The following is a 17,568-nucleotide window of genomic DNA, read 5'->3' as shown; positions in this document are numbered from 1 at the left end:
CTGGGCTTGCAGATGTTGAACAGGCAGATAGACAGAACTTTGTAGGGAGCATACCTAAATGGGGGCTTTGGAGATGGCTAGAGGGGCATGAGCGATTGTGAGGTTCCTGTGTAAGTGACCTACAGATCCCACACAGGATATCCTAGGGCCCGCTTCACAGAACTAACTTATGACAAAATCCTAAACTTACTACCATTTCGGTATTCACAGAAGTTAGGCGTCCTAACTTTAGGACACCTAAATGCCTTCTGTGAATACCCAAAGTCTTAAAGTTAGAATTTTTCTCAGTTTAGGAGTAGTTAACTTTAGGCTTCCTAAACTGAGAAAAATTCTAACTTTAAGACTTTTGGTATTCACAGAAGGCATTTGGGAGTCCTAAAGGTAGGAGTCCTAACTTTACTACTCCTAAACTGAGAAAAATCCTAAGTTCTAGAACTTTCGGTATTCACAGAAGGCATTTAGGAGTCCTCCTAAAGTTAGGACTCGTAACTTCTGTGAATACCGAAATGAGTAAGCACCTTCTGTGAATATCAAAATGGGTAAGTGCCTTCTGTGAATACCAAAATGGGTAAGTGCCTTCTGTGAATACCAAAATGGGTAAGTGCCTTCTGTGAATACCGAAATGGTACTAAGGTTAGGATTTTGTCTTAAGTTAGTTCTGTGAATCTGGCCCTTAGTGTGAAACATGCAGGCAGCAGGAGTGAAGGCACGCTCACGACTGCCGCAGAACCTCCATCAGTGGATGGTGGTCTTCAGAACGACGGCCCCTCACGTCCTTTCACTCTCGCTTTTCCAGGATCGATCACTACCAGAATCGACTGCAGGCTTTGTTCTTCAAGAAGAAGTTCCCTGAACGCTTGGCGGAGTCGAAGCCAAAGGTGGAAGGTGAGTCGCGTGCACTGCTTCAAATGTGGGACTGAGAAGGTGGGTGGGTGGTCGAGAGTGAAGATTACCACTGGTGGTAAAAGGGGAAGTAAATTACCACCCGTAACAGAAGAGGAAATACTGCCTGAAGAGAACATTCTTCCTGCTACAATACCAGCATTGTGGGAGAGTGATAGCATTTACTCGGCTCTGACCTGGTCTTAACTAGAGTAAAATACACACCGGGGAGTGTGTACTCCTCGCACACTTAGGAAATAACACAAGAGTCATTTATTTTCCCATGGTTTCCCATTTCTTTCCCTCTTATTAACTATTACCACAATACACCCCTCTTAGCTGATAAAAAGTGAAGCAATATGTGTTCTGCTGGCGCCATTTTTGTTCTGCTGGAAGGAGCTGCCACTTTATTTCCCAATGCAATAACGCCAGATCCCCACCTGTCGTAGGGTATGATAACACCCTCGAGAGTGGTAATCTTAGCAAAACGGCGCATTTCTTTATAAGAGTCATCGGTCCTCATTTAGAGGTGGGTGGTAGCAGGACATCCCCCACAATCATTGGATTCCCCCCTCGCCGTTTCACCCCTACATTTAGAGGTCGAGGTGATGTTGCTGTCCAGAAGGCGGAGCTCCGGCTGAGACCAATGAGGATCAGCCATCGAACATGGCATTGAAAAGTTTGCCCTGTTTATCGCTGCCCCTCCAAGCGCATCTTCGCCATTTTGTTTCCATACCAGGTACACCAGATCAGAGCAGGATATACATTGAAACCCTCCATACACTTGGGTTAACCCCTTCGCTGCGGGGGTTATTCCCCCGCTGTGCTGGGGGGGGGCAGGGAGGCGCGCACAGCGCCCCCATGCTCATGACGAGCTGAGCTCGTCATGAGCTACCGTGCTCCTGTGTCGTCACAGGTGCATTGCCTCCGTGGAACGTTCAGCACAGCGGGGGAATTCTCCCCGCACCTGAGCGTTCCATGGGCCATGACGAGCTGAGCTCGTCATGAGCACCGGAACGCCGTGGCTCATGACGAGCTCAGCTCGTCATGAGCGTCAAAGAGGTTAAACGCCCAGCTTATCTTTCTGTGGGGGTAGTTTTTGGGAAACAAATAGATTGCCATCTGGTCTGCCAAACCAATGGCCTTGTTGGGCCTAGCTGCATTAAAGAGTTTCAGTTTTCTTTTCTGGTGTCAGCAAAAACACATTTCTGTTAAATTTCCCACCTTGGACCGTATGACAGAAAGTGCCCTGGATGCGCAATGGGCATGTACGCCTGCTTTGTGAACCCCCGGGGCACTGTCGTATAACAGAAGGGGCCACAGGCGCTTGTGCGGCTCCTTCAGTAATACAGATAGAGCTGGTGCGCGTGCAGCGACGGTGCTATCATTAAAGAGCGTTCCCTCATTTGCATGGAGGCGTGGTCCCATGCAAATAAGGGGATATATTTGCCTCTGCGCCCATGCCTTAATATGGGCGTGGGCGCAGAGGCAAAGAAGCTGTCAGGCAGCGCATTGAAAGAACGCCTGAAAAAAGTGGCACACTGTTAGTGCACCCCCTGATGGCAACCCTTTGGATGTGGGTGAAGGGGTCCTATTGACCCCCCAGATACCCTATGGAGGCTGGTGAAGTGCCTCACTGTCCCTACCTGCAAAGGGAGCCCTAATTCCTCCTTAGATTACATGCAGGTTAGCACCTGCACAGTGAAACAGGTCCCGGTTTTGAAGCAGCCGCTCCGTATTTCACTTGAATGCGCTGCCCCAAGGTAGCATGAGTTCACGGCTGCCCCCAGGGCAGCGCATTCACTGCAATAGGGTGCACTTTCCCTGTTTGCGCACCGTTTTGAAGGTGCGCCATGGCACTAACAGGAAAAGTGTGCCCTATATGTAATAATGGCCCAGTTTTACAGTGAACTGTAACTATGGGCAGAATTTATATGGATCCTATAGCCCCTGTTGGGAATTTGTATATCATTGGCTGATGTTTACATAGAAATGTGAAAAGATTCCAATTAGTGGGAACATGATAGAAACAAACGGGCACATGCATCATTGTCAATTGCATTCGCAAACGGTGCGCATCGCAATTTTCGGCCGTTTGCGAATGCAATTGACAAAATTGGGATGCATCATGTTTTTCGCAATTTTAGAAATCGCAATCATGTTGCGATTTCTAAAATTGCGATTGCATTTAAAAAAATCGCAATTTGAGATTTCTTAAATGCAATGCATGAACATTTTAAATTTGCGAATTCGCAAATAGGGAGAGGTAAATTTCCATGAAGTTGACCTTCATGGTAATTTGCGAAAACTTTCAAAAATGCACCAAAGTGCATTTTCGAAAGTTTCATTTTACACACACATGCCCTTGGGGCATGTGTGTGTGTGAAAAATGCACTTAAAGTTATATTTCAGGGGTGCAGGGGGGGGGTCCTTTGGACCCCCACTGCACCCTTGAAATTACATTCTCAATTTGTGATTCGCAAATTGCTAATCGCAAATTGAGAATGACTTCCAATGATTCCTATGGGCCTCTTGGCCCATAGGAATCAATGGGAAGGGATTTCTTAATTGCGATTCGCAAATTGTGAATTGCAATTAAGGAATTTTTAGAAATAGCAAAAATAATTGCGATTTCTTGATGCATAGCCTTTTGGAATTTCTTAATTGCGATTCCTTAATTTTTGCAATTAAGGAATCGCAAACGGCAACAATGATGCATGTGGCCGAATGCGTCCTATTTCTGTTCCTATGATAAATGTGGTTCAGATGTATTTTTGAGTCCTGTAGATACAAAGTGATTGTCCTTTGCACTGTGGTGGGTATTCACTAGGTCTCATACTCCTGTTGGAATGATGCTGTTCGGCCTCTCACCTGGGTGTTCCTAACTCTGCCTGGGCGCCATTCTTTGCTCTCTTTACACCGTCTCCCTGTCTTGTTTCTAGCTCTTCTACTCGCCTGCAGAGAGTTGACCCGCAGCAAGCGGTTGAAGCAGCTCTTAGAGATTGTCCTGGCCTTTGGAAACTACATGAACAAAGGCCAAAGAGGCAACGCCTTCGGCTTCAAGGTCTCCAGCTTGAATAAGATTGCCGACACCAAGTCCAGCATAGACAGGTAAGGCCTGAGAGCCGGAGCCGTGTGTCGTTTAACTGTAGCAGCCGACACGTCACCGTCTGCTAATGCAGAGTCCAGTTCTTCACGAAGATCCCTTCAGAGCCGACATAAGCAGAATGACATTAACCCCTCCCCTGCTGGTGATGGAACCACTCCGCCATCAACCGCGGTCGCTCTGTGCTGATGATGGAGCGGTTCCGTTTCGGAACGCCTGCGCGGCGCGGATTCCGCTGATGTGCTGATGCTGGAGCGGTTCCATTTCAGAATGCCTGCGCGGCGCGGATTCCGCGCCTGCGCTGAACGTTCTATTGAGCGGGTGGGGCCGTGACGGAACCGCTCCGTCATAAGCACAGCGCAACCGCGGCTGGTGACGGAGCGGTTCCGTCACCAGCATGCGCCCGCCGCTCTTTCGCCCCGCCCCCTTAGACTGCGGCGGAATAGCCGCCGCAGTGAAGGGGTTAAGTGACTCTGGTGTCATTGTGTTGATGTTGACATGTATTTGATTATTAAGTGAAAAAAACACGAGAGCGACCCCTTACAGCCAAGAGCCAGGGTATTATAGTCAGTATTAAAAAAACAACTACTCTTGGCAATTGTCTAACAAATCCATATGTGCACTATTTATACAAACAATCACACCATAATACTTCACCAGTCTAGAAATGGAAAAAGGCCAGAAATGTGTGTATATAAAAAAAGTTGTTTTCAATTAAAACATCATCAGAATGTACATCATATGATTCTCAGCAATAATAAAAATAGACAATATATCAAAGATTCAAAATATTAAAAAGACATCAAAGAGAGATAAACAACAGACATAAGAATTGGTCATCAGCAATGGCTATTGCAGAACAATCAATGACAGTACTGACAACATTTGACTTTTTACACTCAATACTATTCGTTCCTTGGATGTAACCTCATAAGGACAAGCATCGTCAACCCCCCACCCCCAATCTCACTGACCATACTCCACCCCTGACAGCCAATCTGAAACAAGCAGGCCACATTCTGAGCACCGAAAGGCCGCTCTCTGTATGATGAGTCTTCAGATGCCTTCTTAGGTCTTTGCTACATAGAGCTTAAGCCAGTATACTTTGGAGTGGACTTTGGATCAGCCCCTTTCTCCTGATTGGATGGATTTCTTGTCTGTCTCTTTTGTGTGCTCCTGATTGGCTGCCTTTACTCCGGCCTCACAGGTTCTGATTGGATGAGTAGTATCCTATCCACTGCTCACTTGAGTGGACTCTTATTTTTTATATTTTACTTTCAACACTTCATCGAAGTGCATGTGTTTCTTTGCACTCGTTCCCGAGTTTTACCTTCCACTCCCTCTGTGCTTTCCTCACTCCCCATAGCCCCGTTCCCCAATGCTTCACACTCTGCTCCCATCTCGGTTCCCAACTTGCTCCCTATCTTGAACAGAAATAAAAAAACAAATCATCTTTTTTATTTTTAATGAGAGCTCGACAACAGCAAAGTAACACTAGCTTGTTTACGTCAATTTGTGTGCATTATGCCACTTATTTTTCTTTTTTTAATACATTTTAATATACCACACCAACATGGCTCTCCTCCATATTGACAGTCAATTAAGAATCTCTGAATGAATCACAATGTGTGTGCACGTATCAAGATGCATGTGTATTTATGGGTCGTGACGCACACATGTGCTTTGCCAGCCATCTTGGATTGGGTTTTGTTTCGTATAAAAAAGATTTCAAAATTGCCAGCCATGCATACACAGCAATTTGATGCATGCACACTCATGCAGTTGTCAAAGCGCATTGCAAAAACGTACTACTCAGCAGAGCCAAGACCTGTTAGCTTTGCCAGTGCTTGTTTCAACAACTACCTTTACAGACACAGCAATAACGAGCAGGAAAATACAGCAATGGTCACTTTGCCCTGGGAGAGAACTCAGCTACATGGGTGTGGAGAACTGGGGTATTTTTTTGATTTGGTGGGTGCTTCTCTGCTGGGCCAGCAGTGTGAGGCCACTGGGTAATGATCCCCTCTGTAAGTACACATGGGGACACCTTCATATTCAAGGGTGCCTGGAACCAACCTCCTGAAGCCTCTCTGCTGATGCTGTAATGGTGTCAGCTTCAAACATTACCTGTTGCCTTGTTTACAAGCCATTGGTGAGATACTAGAGGCTTGAGGTAACTCTGGAAAGAAGAGATCTCAGTGGATTTGAATGGGAGATCCTTGTTTGACCAACAGCTTCAACTAATCTTCCGTAGGGTTCGGAGCCTGGTAATTCTATCCTGCGCTCGCTCTACATACCTAGACACGCTATTGAAAGGATTTGTTATGCGAGTAAACGTTGTTGATGACCATAACCCTTTGGTTCTCATGCTATAGCGAATCATTGGTTATTCCACATTAGGATAACTTAAAAACTGTGATGTCAAAGCAATCTGTCTTTATGTCTGTAAATCCCTGAGGCTTTGTAGCTGCCTGGTAGTGTAAGACTAGGCCTCACATGACAGGTTGGGTGGGCTGCCGCAGGTGGACTATGGTCTCAGCCTTGGGCACCTGTAGCTCGGGCACAACACGCTGCTGTATTAGGCCTTCAAACATTTGAAGTGCCATCCCAAATCCTTCATACAGAACTTGATCTGCGGCCCACCTTAGGGCACGAAACTTTAGACCCTTCTGCTAAAACAATGGTCCGAGTGGGCGTGGCTAAACGGCTACATGGGCGGAAGCAATCTAGGCCACAGGATTCGGGTGGGCTACCGAAGTTGACGTTGGAAATGAATTCTAAATGGTGGGCAAGGCTGCTGATGCAAGCGGTGTCTTTGCTCCAGTATCTCACTGAATGGTGGCACGGAAGTCCCTATCGTGCTCGTTTACTGATTGGGTTCATCGAAGGACCCATCAGTCTGATGACCTATTTCATTGCTAGACTGCATGGCAAAGGTTTTGGTAAACATCTAGTGAGGGGCTTGTGTGCATGGTCAGTGCCAACGGCACATCGTTGTGGCCTGGACTAAGGGCCAGTATTCCATGACGTAGCCATGGGTGTCATGTGGTCTAAACGCGAGGCTTGTGACCGCACCAGCACCCTCTTACATTTCAATATCCATGTTCAAACCAACATCAGCTGAAGATGAGCTCATCCGTGGTCTGTACTAACGATGTATGCATCAGCGTGACCGCCCAAATTCTGGCCTTGGAATACCATGTATCAGTCACACGGATTGCGTCATACGTGAGCTGACCATATTGTCCTTCAGTGGCATGGGAATGAATGTCAGTCTGTTTGTGAAACTAAATGGATTTCAACAAATAATTACACACTTAAGGTCATGGGATGCAGATCTGTAGTCAGAAATGACCCTTATTTATTTATTATTTATTTTATTTCAAAGTTTTATATAGCGCGAACAAGATCTTCGCAGATATCAGAGCGCTTTACATAGAAGGGGTACATGAGGGAACAAAGTCAAATAGGTAAATCAATAGATCACACAGTACAAATAATACAAATAGGTGACTGCAAAGCCAATCATGTGAGTGATAAGACAACTCATAGAAATGAGTAAAGGGGTCAAGCAAGTAATACAGATCGGTGCAGGGTGTTAATAGGGTTCGAGATAGTAGTTCAAGTGTATTTAGCCATGAGGATAGCTTTTACTTCTTTTTTAAAGAGTGTAGTGGAGGAGATAAGCCTGGTTTCGGGAGGGAGTGAGTTCCAAATCCTAGGCGCCATTCCTGAGAAGGAGCGCTTGTATGTTTTTTCCTTCCGGAATCTTCGAGGTTTCAGCAGAAGATTGTTTGCGCCTCTCGTGTTTCTGATTCCCCCAGAGATTGTCAATTTCTGAGCGAGGTAGCCGGGTGAGTTTAGGTGTACCGCCTTGTGTGTCATGCAGGCGATTTTCAGATGTATTCTGGCTTCAAAAGGCAGCCAATTCAGGGATTTCAGGTCAGGGGTAATGTGGGAGTGCTTTTTTGACCAGTGATGAGTCTCGCTGCAGCATTTAGAGAAGCTTTTAGTGGTGCGGTTGTAGTTAGGGGGAGTCCGCAGAGGGCGGTACTGCTGTATTCAATTCGTGGGATGACTAGTGCTTGTACTGCAGTTTGGAAGTCTTTGGCCGGGAGGTAGGGTTTAAGTTTCCTCAGAGTATTGATCTGGAAGTTCGCTCCCTTAGTTGCCTTGCTGATATGTTGCTGCATGTTGAGATTGGTGTCGAGTGTTATGCCTAAAGATTTTGCTGATTCCACGATGGTGGGTTGGACATTGAGTGCGGTTAGGAGTTTAAGCCAATGTTGAGTGGTGGATATCTTCGCTGGAGGTGAGATCAGAAGGAACTCTGTTTTCAGGGCATTGAGTTTAAGGTGATTGTCGGCAAGCCAGGATTGGGTGCATCTGATCGTTGAGTTCAGGAGCAGGATGTCATTGGGTGATTGTAATTTGAGGTAAAGTTGAGTGTCATCGGCGTACATGTGAAAGTGTACATTGGATGCTTGTAGCAAGGTGGTGAGAGGTTCCATGACAAGGTTGAACAAAGTTGGGGATAGAGAGGATCCTTGGGGGATGCCTAGCGTTACAGGTATTGGCGAGGACATCAGGTTGTTGCTCTTGAATTTCTGCGACCTGTTGTGAAGAAAGGAAGTGAACCATTTGAGGACAGTTCCAGATAAGCCCATTCTTGTGTTTAGTAGTTCTAGTAGATTCTCATGTTTAACGGTGTCGAATGCTGAGGAGAGATCAAGAAGGATGAGGAGGCAGGTGTCGTTTTGGTCTAGCATTTGAAGTGCGTCGTCAATTATGTGAGTCATAGCCGTTTCTGTGCTGTGTCCTGCTCGGAAGCCTGACTGGTGAGGGTTGAGGAGATCGAATTGCTCAATGTGTTTAGTCAATTGTAGTTGTGCGCATTTTTCCAGCAGTTTGGCGAGAGTGGGGATATTGGTGATGGGCCGGTAATTGTTGAGATCAGCGGGGTCGGCTGTTGGTTTCTTTAGTAGAGGTGTGACCTGACCAACTTTGAGGGAGTCAGGTATGCTTCCTTGTTGGAGAGAGCTGTTGATGATTTTAGTCCAGAGAGGGAGAAGCAAAGGGGTAAAGTCTTTTACTGCGAAGGCAGGGAGGGGGTCCGTGAGGTGATTGGATGGTTTCAGGGTGCTGAGTAATTTGCCAATTTCTTCTTCCGAGTATGTGTCAAAGGTTGACCATGTAGCATTGTTTTTAGGTTCAGCGGGTGCTAGGCATTTGTGTTTGGAGTAGAGGCTTGCGTCAATGAGGAGATCGCTTTTTATTTTGTCAGTTTTTTGGATAAAGAAAGCAGCGAAGTCTTCACAGGAGGGTGCCTCACGACCAGTGTTGAGTGGTTGTGGTTGTTCCTTGGACCCTTACTTCATGGATGGGGTAGGCTTGAGTGGGTAAGGCACTACTGCTGTCCGGGTACCCTCTTCACGCAAAAGCCCATCGCCTTGGATTACACAGGCACTTTGCAATATAACTGGATTATCCGCTGTAAATGGAAAGGAAACACTTGTAAGATATTTATGAAAAACAAGGCGTAAATATTAAACAAACCTAATACTTCCTACAGTCGTCCTAGCAGCATACTAGGATGTTTAGCCACAAAAAGGAGTGGGGATGTACTGGAAGGCTTTCTTGGCCATGTTCAACCTTCACATTCTGGCAGAATGACGTCCGTCACACTCGAGATTTCACTGGGACTAAAAGTAAAAGAATTCTGAAACTCCGAAAACACTTTGCAGCCTAATAGGGAAGTGGACAACTAAACTGAAGAGTTCACCGTCTCATTGATAAATATGTAAGAGCATGAAAACACCGCTGCCGTTCATGCCAGGGGGCTTCTTACTTGGACTAGATACTCACGGCGGGATCCAGCCTGTATCTGGCCTTCAGTGATGGTGACACCACTAAGAACACTGACGACGAGAAGTGTTTTCTTACTGTATAAGAAATGTTGTTTGACCCATCTGGACATCGGTGGGACGAGTGCCAGCACTTTAAGCCTCTCCTTGGAAATCAAGAATATTCATGTATCTCGTTCTTAATCTCTTACAGATGTCTGAAGTGCTCAGTTTCTGCTGACGGTGAATCTTCTCATGATCTCATCATTGCAAAGATCTTCCCACAATCCCACTTACACCCTGGGATGAAGTGCATAGAGAACTATTAATGATAAATCTTTCCCCGATCACTTGGCGTCCGCTTCAAGAGCACATCCTCTTGCATTCCGTCATCCTTTGCTGCCGACAAAGCTGTGACTCTTCTCTACTTTTCCCTCTTAGGTCGCAGCCAATGAGAATGAAGGTTGCAGAGTGAGAGGTTAGTGGAAGCTCATCCCTGAGCTCCAGGTTGAGTTTCCGCCAACATTCTGCAGAAGACTGACCACCTCTATCTCCGACCAACTCTTTCGGTAGTGTTTTGCTAGAACAGTCTAGTTATGGAGAGAGTTAAAGACATGGAAGTGGGAGATCAGGCAGTTTCAGGGTTTGGAAAGACTGAAGGTCCCATCTAACATTTGCTTTATGACTAGCACTGTTCAATTTTCTGCAATGAACACCGTCAATTAGGAACAAGAGTGACTGAAATGTTTATGCCACAAAATCCTCCAAACACTGGTGGTATTTTTGCAAACTTTTGTCCTTGCCATCATGTTTTATTACATGTTAGGTGTTGAAGATCACACAGGAACTTGATTATAGACCTCAAAAACAGATGAGCCCCGCCAAGGGTCTGGAGGTGCGTTCACGGGCAGCCGTTGGACGAGTCACATAGACAAGCCAGGATTATCCTGGTTGGATTCAGATGTATCCCTACTCTTCTGTATCCATGGGAACGTTGTCTCAGACATTCCTCCCATGAACCCACCGTACCATGGTTGACAGGATTTCAGGCCGCCTGCGTCATGTTCAGGTTAGGGTTTCGACTGTTTCGTGAGCTCAGCGGAAACCTTTGTCGGACAGCGGCTGTGCTATGAATCCTTGGCAAGAGTGTAAAATCAGGAATTTACTGGGGATTAGTGCGTACTATTACCACTAACAATCAAACAGACATTAATGCTTCTGCTGTCTTCGGAACTATTCCAGTCTGAAGTCGCGGCGTCAGTGCTGCCCTGGAGATGGGGGTGGTGGGTCGAGCGGAATAAAGGAACGGGTAACTGGATCCCTCGTGTGCCAGTAATTGCCTCTTCTATAGGTATAGGTTACTAATCCCTCACTCGGAGCTATCACTGTGAATTTACTTTGTTTGGCTTCAAAGTCATTGGTTGGAAAGAGTTTCTGTGCTTTGTGTGTCGCAGCGAGCTACCTCGAGAAAATTTAATACTGAGCCAGGGAACACGGTGCCCCTTTGGAGTGAACATTCAGCCAATCTTTTGCCTGTAGTACACGTTGCGTCAGTGCTGACTGTGCTCTCTTGAGGTTTCATGGTACAACTGCAAATGTCTGGATCTCACCTCAAATGTCTCTTATTCTTTTGTAAAAAAATGTTGGCCATGTCTGTGTTATTAATACATATTCTTTTGATAGACAGTAACTTGTCAAACACATAGAGCAAAAACATTTGCACACCCAAAGGTACTCCCTTGTTGTGACCAGGCTTGAAGGGGATTACTCATGGACAGAAACAGATTCCAGGGGGCAGCCCAAGCATAAAACATGTGGGAATGTACACTTTGGGCAGAGTGGCATGTGGTTGTGGCTTAGTACCCTACCATTTCAAGGCAGGGGGTAGCCAGACTCATCTCCAACACAGTCCCTCACACTCCATTGATAGATCATCATTGAGTGTATATGGGCATGCAAGCACCACTCAAGGGCTGCCAACTGGTTGGATGATTTTGGGCTCTTGGCAGCCACCGTCTAGTTTGTTGGTTGGTGTTGGCCCTTTGGGTTGGACAGTATGTCAGGTGTAAGCCTATACAGCTCCCAATCTAGTCAACTATTTTACCTGTTGTTTTAACAAAGAAGATAGAGAAAAGGTTAGTTATCCTCAGCATAGACAAGTGCTGGAGTGAGTTGCCAGCAACATATTCTTTATGTCCCTACAAATGGCAGGCTTCTAAAACTAGGGATTTGGGTTGCCCGGTGGCCCACATAAGAGTAGCTTAAGCGAAGTAAAGAATCGTTTGTTCTGGTGCTGTCACATAAGTGGAGGCCAATAGGGTTGGTAAGGATGTGTAATCCATATGGTGGCCATATAATTGTATGATCATAAACCACATTTCCTATGATTTAGGTGGACCTGGTCCCCAGAGGAAGAGTCTGCTGATGTCACTCATGCAGCTCAGTTTTCTGAAATCTTGCAGAGGGCACTTCAGTGATGTTTGCTCTCTTGTGCCACCTCACATGGTCCACCGTCGTCTCACATAGTGAGGCGTGGGAAGCCCATCTCGGTAGACATCACAGGTTACATGGCCAATGTGCACCCTTTGTAGACCAGTAATAATGGTTTGCCCCATGGCCCTCATTCCACTTAAGGCCACATTAATAACTACAATGAGTTGACAGTGATTCATTCCCAAATGACAATTATCTCAGTGCACAACCTTTAAACCTACCTGGAAAACAGTCTCTGGGCTTACTGATATCCACTCCGCCCGGCGTAACTTCTTTTAATGCGGAATATTTGCTTCTCTAAGTCCTGTCTGCTGTTTCGTACATATGTGATGTGTTTATGGTAACATCTCGCTTACTCTGCCCTTTGGTTGCAGGAACATTACCCTTTTGCACTACTTGATAATGCTGTTCGAGAAGACGTACCCGGATATCCTGAGCATCCAGGCGGAGCTCGAGCACCTACCCGAAGCTGCCAAAGTCAAGTAAGTTCATGGATGGTTCCCTGTGTGGGTAGGGGATGTCTTTGAGCCCAAATCACTGTGTATGGGACCTTTTTCTTCGTATGAAATTTTGAAGACTAAAGACAACTGGCTTCTTAATATTAAATGTGATCCGTCGCTCAGTTGCCCTCAGGTATCTAAGCAAACATAGACATTGGCCATCGCTGCTCAAACAAAAACTTCTGCTTTCTTTCTCAACTCCATGGTACCGCTGGCATAGAACCCGGATACCCTGATACTGCAGACTGAGGCCAAGGGTTTCCATTTTAATATACCCTCAACTCATCTTTCAAATGTCTGCAAGATCTGGCCATAAATCTGTGCACCTCCCTATGGGCCCGATTCACAGAACTAACTTAAGACAAAATCCTAAACTTACTACTTTTGGTATTCGCAGAAGTTAGGATTTTGCCTTAAGTTTGTCTTAAGACAGACTTAAGACAGACTTAAGTTAGGATTTTGTCTTAAATCTGTTTTAAGACAAACTTAAGACAAAATCCTAACTTATGTGAATACCAAAAGTAGTAAGTTTAGGATTTTGTCTTAAGTTAGTTCTGTGAATCGGGCCCTATGACTCTGAGTGATGACGTGGCATGGAAGGCAGAAAATCCCAAAATCACTTTTCACAAAAGTTAAATATCCCAAGGAACTCTCTTTGGTGTTAAAAGACATTATTTAAGGAAAAAGGAAACATATTCGTGAGAGGGCATCAGAAGATGTCAAAGCTCACATCTGGAACAGCCTTGTCTGGGTGTGCAGATGTGATTCCACAATCTGGTCACATCAGCACTTGCTCCTGCGTGGGCAGCTGGCATTGCAAGAATGACTTAAAATGGCATAACTGAAGTGTTAGAACTCATTGATCTAAAGTGGTGAAAGCCTGAGGTTCTTCACCAATTTCAAGATTGCAATCACACTGAGCCATGGCCTGTACCGTGCCATAATAAAGAGCCCCTACCCGCTAGGGGTTCCTCATTTGGCCCCTGTGAATCTTTCTCCTCTCCAGCAGAGGCTTCCAGCAGATAAATGGTACAAAAGCATGGGGTTGTGGATAAGGTACTTTCTGCCAGTGTGGGTGACCAACCTTCTTCTGTGTTTTGCATGTTCATTGCAGCCTGGCGGAGCTGGAGAAAGAAGTTAGCAACATCAAGAATGGACTGAAAGCTGTTGAGGCTGTAAGTAGTTCAAGAAACATTCAACATATGTCGTACTATACCGTCATGGGGAAATTATTATCTGCCCAATAAGCTATCATCAATCATGTCTGTGACCTTCTTTCAAATGGCAATATAGTTATCAGTAGTTTGCATAAGTGAGCATGCATCACTAGTGAGATTGCATCACCTGTGAGCTTGCGTCGTTAGTAAGATTACATCACCCGTGAGCTTGCGTCGTTAGTGAGAATGCAATATCTGAGAGGTGCATTGTAAGTGAGATTTCATTATCTGTGAATTTGCATTATCTCGCAATCTTGCTATCAATGAGTTTGCAGAAGTGAGTCTTCATCCGTACTGAGATTGCATCATCTGGAGCTTGCATCGTTATTGATACTGCATCATCTGCAAGCTTGCACCGCTAGTTAGATTTTATCATTTGTGAGCTTGTTTCGAGAAGATGAAGTACTCTGACGGAGCCGCAAAGCGACGTACAGTGCAATTTACAACTTCTAAATAAAAGCAAGTGGGTCACAATGGATCACGCATAATCCAAGCATAGTGTGACCTTGGCACACCTGATCCCAGGCCAAAGAGGAGTCTGGGAAACAAACTGAGCCAGAACTAGGAGTTCCAACTCTTGTTTTTCCACATAAGAATATCACACTAAGCCCTAGAACAGGCTTCAAATTGTGATATTTTAAAAAGAAATAGCCGTCAGCACAGCCTGTCCTGGGGACGCGCCTCTCTGTGGTCACCGCTTGCAAATAGTGCAATCAGACTAATAGCTCAGTGGCATATCTCTGTCCACAAGAGCGTGCCAAGAACAAGATGCCGCGCCAAGGGTGCCACGAGCAAGGGCTTAGATTTTCAAACCGCTGTGCCAATAGCAAGAAACAACATTTTGCTTGTACCCGTATCAAAGGTAACCCCGGGGCACGCGTAAGATCACATAACATCATCTGAGGTCACTCCCATGTTTCTAAGCCTTCGGAAAGTTCCCTCATCCAGCTGCAGACAAGAAATTCTCTTACATTATTTGAGGGTTACAATGTGCCATTTTACAAAATATCAGGTTCTCAGTGGAAGAATTCTGCGATGCTAGCAGTGCCAGACTGCCAGCGGGCATTGAATAACATTTTTCATCATAGTTCGCATTCCATTTTTTCTACTTCACATGTGCTTTTCATAGTAAAGTTGAGGCTCGTGCCAGGTTGCCAAGGTACACAAATAATCATCGAGGGAAGGCGGCCATTTTGTTTCCCATGCCCTCCTCTTGACAGTGCAACGTTCTAGGGAACTATGGCCTAAAATGCACCTTCTTCGAGCAGATAAAAACACAGACATCACGACATGTTTAGCAATCCCCCACATTACGAAGTATCTGTCAGACACCAAGGTGGGGCAGTTCACACAAGTTAAAACTGTGAGGTGTCAAACAACCTTCATTCAGACAATGGGGTAATGGTAATGAAAGGAGCCATTGGGGGAAAGCAGTGCGGCGTCTTTACGGGCATGGACATCACACTGCGGGGCATATTCACAATGAAAGTGGCGGAGCGCGGCGGTAAGTCAAGAAGGCTAAAGCCTCACTCTGTCACTTTTGAAACGCAGGGATGCATCATATTCACAACAATACGCTGCACCCCTGCATTTCTCCCAGTGGTTGTGCAATATTTAGCTGCCTAGTGACAACGCAGGCACCATTGCATCTCCAGGAGCACAGAGAGTCCTCTGCAGGACACCAGACCTGTCCTCGTGGTCACCAGTTACGTGACCTACTCAAGGCCAGGCTGGAGAGCTCGCTTTAGCACAGAGTGTTGGGTTCTGTCCTCAAGGGAGGGTTTGGATCGTTCTGCATCTACCTACGCTCCCTGCCCAGGGCCACCATGAACCTAGAGCCGCCCCTGCTGTCCATTCCAGTTCCCTCTGTGCAAGCATGGTACCACTTGGTGATCTTTGAGAAGACCAGCAGTATGAAGAGGGGTTGTAACCCATGCGGCCAGCTTTCATGGGATACTGAGAACCATGATGGGTCCCCAGAGCAGCCGACCATCCGCAGTCATGCATCCAAAACCCACCCTTCCTCCTAAGGTGCAGCGCTCCTGAAATGCTCCTTGCGTTCATGCTTTCCGCAGTCTAAGCTTGAACGAGAGGCTGGGGCCCAACTCGGGCGACATTTTAGGTGCAAACCGTAGGCTCAGTTGGTGCCTCCTGGAAAGCGAGGTTGGTTGTGACTGCAGGTTTGTGGAGCGGCTGAGTCAAGAGGCCGGACAACGCCTTGGAAGCTTCCGATGTCTCATCCTGCAGGTGAACTGGGGGCTTTTCAGCCCCTGCGGCATAGGGCACCCTAAGTATGAAGGTCCCCATCCCCTACTGTCTTCGTGCAGCGCTCTCACCCGAACGCGCTCTACGGCTTCTGACACCCTGGCCTTGGGCCGACTAAGAAAATAAGCCGAGTATGCTTAGCCACCTTCATTGATTTCTACATTTTGAATCTCTCCCAAACGTCTGAGGATTTAGACTTTGTTTCAAAGAAGGGACCTGTGTTTCACTTTGGTTTGCCTGTGGTTGACAGTCTGGCTTGAGTTGTGTTGCAGCAGATGGCGCATGTGTGTGTAACCCCAGGCAGTGGGGAGGCAGCCCCTGTTCTCCAGCTCCTCTGGGCTCCCTGCCACTGCACATCTACAGCAGGGAGGCCCTGGGCTCAGGATGGATACAACAGATCCCCACAGGCTGCAGCCAGAGGGGGAGGCAGGAGAGGGAGAGACCGCTGTAACAATCACCCTGCTAACAAGGAGTGACAGGCGAGGCTCGCCACTAATTGGAAGTTAATGACCCTGCAAAGCGCACACATTCCAGCCGCCCAGAGCACCGGAAAGAATGGAAGGTGAACACATGGCAGCCTCAGACCTGCTCTGTGCTCAGGAGCGATGAGCAAGAAGCAAGCATTGGCAACGCCCACTGTTCTGGCATGTGTGGATTGAAGGGATATTGGCCAGCTCCAGTAATACACAGAACAGGTGTAGCACGTGGGTAGCAGGGGGAAGTCCATACTTCCAAAACACACAGGAAGTTGGCTGCACATGTGCGAGTGTGTGAGTGTACATGCTGTACATGTGTATATTTTCATTGTGTTAGTGAGTGTGTGTGCGTAGTTTGGTCTCGCCTGCCGTCTGTCTGCTGGTCTTGGAGCCTGCCTATTGCTCACCACTCTACTGTACTCTACTCTACGCCACTCCACGGCGGTCTATGCTACTCTCCGATGTGCCTCTCTACTCCACGCTACCCTACGCCAATCCACCTCACTCTACTCCACTCAATGCCACTCCTCTCTACACGACTCCACTGCACTCTACGCAACTCCACTGCACTCTACACTACTACAACACTCCATTCGATGCCACTCCATTCTATGCTACTCCATTCTATGCCACTCCATTCTATGCCGCTCTACACCACTTCACTCTATACCACTCCCCTCTACTCTTCAGAACTCTACGCCACTCTACTCTACACCACTATACTCTATTTAAGTCTACTCTATGCCGCTCTACACCACTTCACTCTATACCCCTTCCCTCTATTCT

General features: G+C 46.6%; 1 protein-coding gene across 2 annotated transcripts in view; it reads left to right on the top strand.

The window, feature by feature from the left end:
• The window catches only part of DAAM2 (dishevelled associated activator of morphogenesis 2), a 683,417-nt gene that overhangs the window by 590,561 nt on the left and 75,288 nt on the right, over positions 1-17,568 (top strand). For both annotated transcript variants that reach the window (XM_086925887.1, XM_086925886.1), the window contains 4 exons: positions 797-885; positions 3,825-3,993; positions 12,699-12,806; positions 13,939-13,999. In XM_086925887.1, coding sequence (XP_086782013.1) covers positions 797-885; positions 3,825-3,993; positions 12,699-12,806; positions 13,939-13,999 — 427 coding nt within the window. The remainder of the gene's footprint in view (positions 1-796; positions 886-3,824; positions 3,994-12,698; positions 12,807-13,938; positions 14,000-17,568) is intronic.

This window comes from Lissotriton vulgaris, chromosome 6 (assembly GCF_964263255.1).
Source record: "Lissotriton vulgaris chromosome 6, aLisVul1.2, whole genome shotgun sequence".
In the NCBI taxonomy this organism is placed as follows: domain Eukaryota; kingdom Metazoa; phylum Chordata; class Amphibia; order Caudata; family Salamandridae; genus Lissotriton; species Lissotriton vulgaris.
This window is presented reverse-complemented; position numbering and strand designations above follow the sequence as displayed.